General features: G+C 46.4%; 1 protein-coding gene across 2 annotated transcripts in view; it reads right to left on the reverse strand.

Annotated features, from left to right (window-relative positions):
* HOGA1 (4-hydroxy-2-oxoglutarate aldolase 1) overlaps positions 1-9,768 on the reverse strand; it is a 29,736-nt gene that overhangs the window by 4,926 nt on the left and 15,042 nt on the right. For both annotated transcript variants that reach the window (XM_037729350.1, XM_017502768.2), the window contains 3 exons: positions 9,297-9,431; positions 8,948-9,044; positions 7,147-7,280 (listed from right to left, as the gene is read on the reverse strand). In XM_037729350.1, the coding sequence (XP_037585278.1) occupies positions 7,147-7,280; positions 8,948-9,044; positions 9,297-9,431 (366 nt within the window). The remainder of the gene's footprint in view (positions 1-7,146; positions 7,281-8,947; positions 9,045-9,296; positions 9,432-9,768) is intronic.

Consider the following 9,768-nt stretch of genomic DNA (forward strand, 5'->3'; position numbering starts at 1 on the left):
GACGGGGTTTCACCATGTGGACCAGGATGGTCTCGATCTCTTGACCTCGTGATCCACCCGCCTCGGCCTCCCAAAGTGCTGGGATTACAGGCGTGAGCCACCGCGCCCAGCTGCAATATTTTTTAAAAATCAAAGTCTATCAGAAAAAAATCCACAATGAACAGTTTTAAATAAAGACAGGATCCGATGGAGCTATGCCTCGCCATATTGAAGCCTCATGCAAAAGTAATCATGTGTGCCCCATATACATGGGTTTTTTTGGTGTATTTTTTATTTTTATTTATTGTATTTTTTACATTTCTTTTTTTGAGACAGGGTCTTGCTCTTTCGTCCAATCTGGAGTGAAGTGCCATGACCTTGGCTCACTGCAGCCTCAACCCCACAGGCTCAAAAATCGCCCTGCCTCAACCTCTGAGTAGCTGGGACTATAGTTGCACACCACCATGCCTGGCTAATTTTTATTTATTTTTACTAAAGACAAAGTCTCACTATATTGCCCAGGCTGGTCTCAAACTCCTGAGCTCAAGTGATCTTCCTGCCTCAGTCTCCTAAATTGCTGTGATTATAGATGTAAGCCACTGTGCCCTGCTGGTGTCTTTTTAATGGTTAGTCTTTTTCTAGAAGTAGATTTGGAAAAATATGTTTTAATGAGTTTGCTTCCATTAAGTCAGGAAAATAAAATTATAATTCATGTTTTTGGTATATGAAATATTTAAACCTAAAACGGTGGCATGAGTTTTAACATACCTGCTTCTCAATTTTCAGTATTTTTTCGCCCACTTTAATGTTCTTAGGGTGGAAAATGTCACCATTTAGAAAAATACATAGAGCGCCACTTTCAGGGAGATGGAGTAGAAGTGTTTGTCCTGATTCTTCCCAATAACTACAACTAAAAACTCTGGACATTATATAAAAAACAGACATAAGAAGACTCTGGAAGGCAGAGAGCAGAAGGAAGACCAGCGAGGGACCTAGAGACCCACAAAGCCACACGGTGCTGTGTCCCCTGGCCCAGACTTGGAGCTGAAGAAGTCAGCAACCATACAACGCCGATGGGTACAGACAATAAAAACCCTAACAGAAGCCAGTTCTCTCTAGCCACAAAGAACCAGAAAAGGGGTCACCTAGCAAGATGGAAAGCTTTCAGAGAGTAACCTCTCTACACCAGCCAAACACCAGCCAGGCCAGCTGAGTGAAGGAGCTAGCTGCCACTCCTACTCCCAACTAGGTGACATCAGAGCAGGCCTGCTGAAGGGGAGTCAGGACTTGCACCACTGCTTGTCTTCAAAAGGCCACCAGAGGCCACTGCACCCACTGCCAGATGCACAGGCAATGCAGTGGAGACAGTGTGTAGGGAGCAGCAAGGGGGTGCTTTACCCTCCAGAAAGCAGGATGTCCATAGAAGCCTAGTACAGAGCCTAGTGCAGAGGTGTCTTCTTTTTTTTTTTTTCCCCCAGAGATGGGGTCTCGCCATGTTGCCCAGCCTGGTCTCAAACTCCTGGGCTTGAGCAATACTGTTGTCTCCACCTTCAAAAGTACTAGAATTACAGGCATGAGCCACTCTGCACCAGATGCTTAGGTGTAAATTTCTTAAAATATGTACAGGACTTGTTGGCTGAAAACTACAAAATGCTAAAGAAGTAAATCAAAGATCTAAATAGAGAAATGTACCATGTTCAGGGACTGAAGGACAAAATAGTAAAGAAGTCAGAGGCCGGGTGTGGTGGCTTAACACCTGTAATCCCAGCACTTTGGGAGGCTGAGGCAGGCGGATCACGAGGTCAGTAGTTTAAGACCAGCCTGGCCAACATGGTGAAACCTCATCTCTACTAAAAATACAAAAAATTAGCCGGGTGTGGTGGTGGGCGCCTGTAATCCCAGCTACTCAGGAGGCTGTGGCAGGAGAATTGCTTGAACCCAGGAGGCAGAGGTTGCAGTGAGCCAAGGCTGTGCCATTGTACTCCAGGCTGGGTGACAGAGCAAGACTCCATCTCTAAAAAAAAAAAAAAATCAGTTGTCCCCAGATTGGTGTACAGGCTTAACACAATTTCAGTCAAAGTCCCAGCAAGATTTTATTGTAGATATAGACAAGATTCTTGTAAAATTTATATGAAAAGGTAAAGAAATTAGACTAGCTAAAACAATTTTGAAGGGGACAAAAAAAAGAACAAAGTGGGAGGAATCAGTCTACCTGATTTTAAGACTTAGCTACAGCAATCAAGTCTGTGTGGTATTGCAGAGAGATAGACATAGATGAATGGAAAGAACAGAGAACCCAGAAATGACCCACATAAATATGCCCCACTGATTTTTGACAAAGGTGTACCAGCAGTTCAATGGAGCAAAGACGGCCTTTTCAGCAAATGATGCTGCAGCAAGTAGATATCCATTAGGGAAAAAACAAACAAAACCTCGACCTAAGTCTCACACTTTATACAAAAATTAACTCAAAATGGGTCACAGACTTGTAAAACATAAAACTATAAAACTTATAGGAAAAAAGAAATAAGAGGAAATCCTTATTATCTTCTAAGAACTCTTTAAGAGTTATTAGACTTGACACCAAAAGCATGATCCATAAAAGAAAATGTTGATAAATTGGACTTCATCAAAATATAAAACTTGCTCGGCAAAAGACCTGTTAAGGCAATAAAAAGACAAGCTGCAGACTGGGAGAAAATATTTACAAGCCACATATCTGACAGGGGACTAGTATTTAGAAGCTATAAAGAACTTTAGCTGGGCTCAGTAGCTCACACTTGTAGTCCCAGCATTTTGGCAGGTTGAGGCCAACATTGTGAAACATACCGCTGCTAAAAATACAAAAATTAGCCGAGCGTGGTGGCGTGCACCTGTATTCCCAGATACTCAGGACACTGAGGCAGAATAATTGCTCGAACCCAGGAGGCAGAGGTTGCAGTGAGCTGAGATCGCACCACTGCACTCTAGCCTTGTCGACAGAGCAAGACTCAGTCTCAAAAAAAAAAAAAAAAAAAAAAGGCCAGGCACAGTGGCTCATGCCTGTAATTCCAGCACTTTGGGAAGCTGAGGCGGGCAGATCATGAGGTCAGGAGATTCAGGCCATCCTGGCCAATGTGGTGAAACCCCATCTCTACTAAAAAAAAATAAAGATAAAAAAAGAACTTTAAAACTCAGCAGTCAAAAGAACAGTCCAATTTTAAAATGAGTAAGAAATAAAGATATTTGACTGAAAAGATATACAGATGGCAAATAAATACATGAAAAAAATGTTCAATACCATTAGCCATCAGAGAAATGCAAATTAAAACCACAATGAGACGGTACTACACATCTATCAGAATGGCTAAAATAAAAAATAGTCACAACGCCAAATGCTGGCAAAGCTGCAGAAAAACTGGATCACTCATACATTTACCTCAGTGTAAATTTAAAATAGCACAGCCACTCTGGGAAAGTTTGGCAGGTTTGTTTCTGGGTTTTTTGTTTTGTTTTGTTTCAGACAGGGTCTCTGTAGCCCAGGCTGGAGTTCAGTGGCAATATCACAGCTCACCGCAGCCTCAACCTCCCAGATTCAAGGGATCTTCCCTTCTGCCTCAGCCTCCTGAGTCATGGGTCACAGGTGCATGCCACCACACCTGGCTAATTTTCTGTATTTTTTGTAGAGACAGAGTCTCCCCATGTTGCCCAGGCTGGTCTTGAATTCCTGGGATCAAGCAGTCCACCGCCTCAGACTCCCAGAATGATGGGATTACAGGTGTGAGCCACCGCACCCAGCCAGCAGTTTCTTAGAAAAGGAAATGTGATTACCATATGACCCACCATTTGTGCTGCTATGTATTGATCCCAGAAAAATGAAAACTTACGGACACATGAAAACCTGTTCATGAATGTTCATGCAGCATTTATTTATTTATTTACTTATTTATTTATTGAGACAGAGGCTCACTCTGTCACCCAGGCTGGAGTGCAGTGCCACGATCTGAGCTCACTGCAACCTCCGCCTCCTGGGTTCAAGTGATTCTCCTGTCTCAGCCTCCTCAGTAGCTGGCATTACAGGCGCCCACCACCACGCCCAGCTAATTTTTGTATTTTTAGCAGAGATGAGTTTCACCATGTTGGCCAGGTTGGTCTCAAACTCCCAACTTCAGGTGGTCTGCCCACTTCGGCCTCTCAAAGTGCTGGGATTATAGGCATAAGCCACTGCACCCAGCCCATGAATGCTTTTAATAACCAAAAATGGAAATAACCCAGCTGTTTTTCAACTGGTGAATGACTAAACATGCTTTGGGGGACCAGCCATGGGGGCTCATGCCTATAATCCCAGCACTTTGGGAGGCTGAGGGAAGATAGCTTGAGACCAGGAGTTTGATACCAGCCTTGGCAACCTAGCGAGACCTTGTCTCTACTAAAAGGAAAAAGAATTAGCTGGGCGTGGTGGTGTGCACCTGTCATCCCAGCTACTTGGGAGGATGAGCTGGGAGGATCGCTTGAACTGGAAGGTCAAGACCACAGTGAGCCACGATCTTGCCACTGCACTCATCCTGGGAAACAGAGCAAGACCCTGTCTCAATAAATAAACAAATAATAAATAAATAAACATGCTGTGGTACAGCCATATCATGGTATAGAACTCAGAAATAAAAAGGAATTAACTACTGATACATGCAACAAACAACCTGGATGAATATCTAGAGAATTATGCTGAGTGGAAAAAAGCCAATCCCCAAAAGTTATATACTACATGATTTTATATAGTAGAGTCTTGAACTGACAAAACCATAAAATGGTGAATGTATGTGTGGTTGCCAGAGGTTAAGGAGCTGTTGAAGGCAGATATGAGTAGGTGTGGCTATAAGAGGATGACATGAGGGATCCTTGTAGGGACAGAAATAATCTGTGTCTTGACTGTGTCAAGGTCAATATCCAGACTGTAAAATTATTCTACAGTTTTGTAAGATGTTACCATTGGGGAAAACTGGATCATGGGTACATGGGATCCCTTTGTATTATTTATTTTGTTTGTTCGTTTTTGAGACAGAGCCACTCTATCGCCCAGGCTGGAGTGCACTGGTATGATGTTGGCTCACAGCAACCTCTGCCTCCTGGGTTCAAGCGATTCTCCTGCCTCAGCCTCCCAAGTAACTGAGATTACAGGTGCATGCCACCAAGTCCGGCTAATTTTTTGTATTTTTAGTAGAGATTGGATTTCACCGTGTTAGCCAGGATGGTCTTGATCTCCTGACCTCATGATCTGCCCACCTCGGGTTCCCAAAGTGCTGGTATTACAGGCGTGAGCCACGCCGCCTGGCCTGTATTATTTCTTAAAGTTGCATGAGAATCTATAATTATCTAAAAATAAAAAGTTTGACCAAAGTGTGGTGGCTCACGCCTGTAATCTCAGCACTTTGGGAGGCCGAAGCAGGTGGATCTCCTGAGATCAGGAGTGTGAGACCAGCCTGGCCAACATGGTGAAACCTGTCTCCACTAAAAACACAAAAATTAGCCAGGCGTGGTGGCAGGCACCTGTAATCCCAGTTACTTGGGAGGCTGAGGCAGGAGAATTGCTTGAACCCGGGAGGTGGAGGTTGCAGTGAGCTGAGATCACTGTACTCCAGCCTGGGCAATAGAGTGAAACTCCATCTCAAAATAAACAAAATAAAATAAAATAAAAAGTTTAATATAAAATATACAGTAGGCCAGGCATGGTGGCTCATGCCTGTAATCTCAGCATTTTGGGAGGCTGAGGTAAGAGGACCTCTTGAGCCCAGGAGATAAATACCAGCCTGGGTAACATAATGAGACCCCCATCTTTACAAAAAAATAAACTAAACTAAAAATAAAAAGATTGCTTAACCCCAGGGCCTTGAGGCTGCAGTGAGCTGTCCTTGCACCACAGTAGTCTAACCTGGATGACAGGGAACAACCCTTGTCTCAAAAATAAAAAATAAAAATAAAAAAGATTGGGAGGCCAAGGCAGGAGGCAGGAGGCAGGAGGCAGAAGGATCACTTGTGGTCAGGAGTTTAAGACCAGGTTCGGTCAACATGGTGAAACCCCATCTCTACTAAAAATACAAAAAAATTAGCCAAATATGGTGGCATGCGCCTATAATCCCAGCTACTAGGGAGGCTGAGAAAGGAGAATTGCTTGAACCCGGGAGGCAGAGATTGCAGTGAGCCGAGATGACGGCACTGCACTCCAGCCTGGGCGACAGAGCAAGACTCTCTCAAAAAGAAAAGAAAAAATAAAAAGCCGGCACTGTGGCTCATGCCTGTAATCCCAGCACTTTGGGAGGTTGAGGTGGGCGGATCACTTGAGGCCAGGAGTTTGAGACCAGCCTGGCCAACGTGGTGAAACCCCATCTCTACTAAAAAACAAAAATTAGCTGGGCATGGTGGTGCACACATGTAATCTCTGTTACTCAGGAGAGTGAGGCACAAGAATTGCTTGAACCTGGGAGACAGAGGTTGCAGTGAGCTGAGAAGATCACTGCATTCCAGCCTGGGCAAAAGAGCAAGACTGCCTCAAAAAAAAAAAAGGAAAGAAAGAAAAAAATAATAATACAATAATATAATGTACATTAAAACTTGAATACAGGGGCACACATTTTTCTGTTGCTTCAGACCTCAGAATGACCCTGAACTTGTCGAGAGTTTTCTCTGAAGTTCTCCTTTGCTTGCCCAACAAAGAATTGAGGCACACAGTCTGACTACAGGACAGATTATTTGAAGACAGCCCTCTCCTGCCTCCTAACTCCTTTGCTAGCCCCAGTAATCATGTCTATTTTTTCAAGACCCAATAGGGCGGATTTAGAGGCCCCTGGTTTACGCTCTTTCTTTCCAGCCATCTCTAAGTGTAGTTCTAGGGTTACTCTGTCACAATCACACAGAATGTTTGTTTCAATGCATATTTTTGGGCCCAAAAGTTGGAACTTTAATTCACCCCTAAGGGAATCCTAATGCACATTTAAGTTTCACAATCAATAGAGCTTGACTTTGAAGTCAGGATTCTCTGGAAGGCACAAGGAGTTCCCACACGGGGGTGTTCTCTGAAAGGATTTTCTGAAAGGAGGAGACTGAGTGGGGCCTGGTGCCAGTCCTGGGTCCTGTTCCAAGAGAACACAGACCACCCCCACCCACGCCACGCCCCCACTGCCACTGGCTCACCGCCGTGTTTGGCTCGATGAGGCGGTGCTGCAGTTTCTGGGCGTCTTCCCATTGCCCTGTGAGGCACAGTCGCTCCAGCTGGCACACCTGAGCCCCCAGGACATTGGCCAGGGCACACACGCCCCCCACAGCTCCTGCACGAAGTAAGACGCAGAACGTCAGCCAGAGCCTCTCCTCACAGAGCACCCAAAGCCCTGGTCCCAGCACCTCTTCAGCCCAGTGACATTAGATGCAGATTTCTATGTCACTTGGCTGGCCACATCGAAGGCATGCTCTGTGAGTTCAGAGTATACATTTCTAAAGAGAAGAGCTGCCTGCATATTTAAAATAGAATCCCGCAGGCTGAGTGCTGCTCAGGGCTGATCTGTGAGGGGCAGGGAACAGAGCCTGAAAGCGAACTCGAGGACAGTTCCTTCCCTGCACCCCTCCGGGAATAAAATCCCATCGGCCAGTTGACACCTCCGATAGCCCCCTGACTCATCAGTCCTGTGAGAGGGTAGGATGGATGGGAAGCCTTTGCTCTTTCGAAATCTTATTCCCCCTAGTGGATGTAACCAGAGACAGCAGTGGGCTGGAAAGAGCTCCGGACAGTCAGGTCACCAGGCATGTCTTCCCATTGTCCGCATGAGCCTGAACAAGACCCTCTCTAGTTCTCTTTGTGCTCATCAGGGCAATAAAAATGGGTTTGGCTGTGGAAGCCCCGCCACTTCTGCAAGCCTGTGAGTGTGCTTCTAAGGCTAGATAGGAATGGAACCCTAGGTACCGTGGCCTCAAGACCCAAGAGAGAGTATGCAATTTAGAATGAGCAAATAGAGCTGTTGTTTGTGGAATACCTACTATTACAGAGTGGAAACTCAGGCCCATTCAGCAGAACTTTGAGTCACAATAATTTTTAAAAAAGAAAAAGAAACTCAGGCCCAGCGACATGAATGCCTTGCCCAGCATTACTCAGTGAGTACATTGCAGAGCTGAAATTCCAGCTAAGATCACCCAGCCTCCAGCACCTGTGCTTTTCTTCTTTAATCTACCCCACTCTCAGAGTGAGGCAGAAATTGATCCCTTCTTCTTTCCCTGCACTGTAGAGACCATGACATGGCAGGGGGAGATATACAAGGACCTAGACAACCAGCCAAAGTCTGGAGGGACCAGACGGAATTAGAACCAGCGCTCTCCCCTGCAGTGCTGGAAAAGTCACTCAAATCTCCACTCACTGGGGCTTCCGCTGGAAGGAATGGCTTCCCTTCTTCTCCCTCCCCTCCAGGGCTCAAATCTAATCCGAACCCAAGGACCCTGACCCCAAACAGTCAAGAACAATTGATCTAAGTGACACTCCCAGGGATCCTGGATTGAAACAGAATCTGATTAGGCAACTGAAGACTGCTGGCCCAACTCTGTAGATCTGACAATTCTTTCTGGCCTGGGACTGGGGAGAGGAAAATGGACTCCTGAACTACAGAGGAGCGCCCCAAGGCACTCTGCCCTCAGAGAATGATTTACAAGGTGGGATTAGAGCAACTAAGTTTGTCATCTAATCATGGAGCTCAGGACTCAGAACAAACTGCCAGCATCCCTACTACAGGCCAGGGATCGTACACGGCCATCCTTCTCCACTCGGTGTTACTCACATCACCCAGTATTCAGACAGGCAAGCGGCGTGGCCAGGTTTCTGAGTTTTCAGAGCAGGCAGGCTGGCAAACCCGTCTGCAGATGCAGCCCCAGCCCTCACAGTCTCTCCCAGCGGACCCAGCTGCCTGGGTGTCTCTTGGTCACCCATGAAGTTTGAGAGCAGCAGGTGGCCTACCCAAGGCATAGCTGGCCATCAGGAAGCCAGCCGATCCAGCCAACACCTGGAAATCCTGCTTCCTGGTCTTGTGAACAATCAGCCCAATCCTGGTCACCTGCAATAGAAAATGTGGCGTGAGAGCTGTGCCCAGAGCCTCATCCTGTATGAAGGCTGGGCAAGTGTGGTGGAATGAAAGCCCAGTGCCCAAAGAGATGCCCTCAAGAAAGCCCCAGAGAGCCCGCACAACAGAGAGAACTCAAACAGAAGCCAAGGACAGAAACAGATCTCAGAGCTGCCCTCAGGAGCAAAAGTGCTGGGACCCAGAGAAGGAGGAGAGGACCCCAGCCCCAGAGCTGCTGCCACTCACGTCACCACCACTGTCCTTCATGCCCAAAATATTCGGATGCTGGGAGAGTGTGACCACCGCGTCCACAGGCAGGTCCAGCCCTGTGTTGGCTGGGACACTGTACAGCACCACAGGGATTGGGGAGAGATCAGCAACCTGTGGGGGTGCAGAGAAGAGCAGGAGAGGGCAGCCCCCCTGGTCCCAGGAGCCAGAGGCTTGCCCACCCACAGGTCCTGGCCTGCAGCACTCCAGGGCCACCTGGACAGGCCTCCCTCCCGTGCTATGTGCCCTGAGTGTAAGCAATCATAGTGGGTCATATATATATACATATATATACACATATATACACACACACACACATATTTTTACGTATATATATGTGTGTGTATATATACATGTGTATATATATATATGTTTGGGGTTTTTTGAGACGAAGTCTCACTTTGTTGCCAGGCTGGAGTGCAGTGCCACGATCTGAGCTCACTGCAACCTC

Source organism: Cebus imitator, unplaced genomic scaffold, assembly GCF_001604975.1.
Source record: "Cebus imitator isolate Cc_AM_T3 unplaced genomic scaffold, Cebus_imitator-1.0 Scaffold299, whole genome shotgun sequence".
In the NCBI taxonomy this organism is placed as follows: domain Eukaryota; kingdom Metazoa; phylum Chordata; class Mammalia; order Primates; family Cebidae; genus Cebus; species Cebus imitator.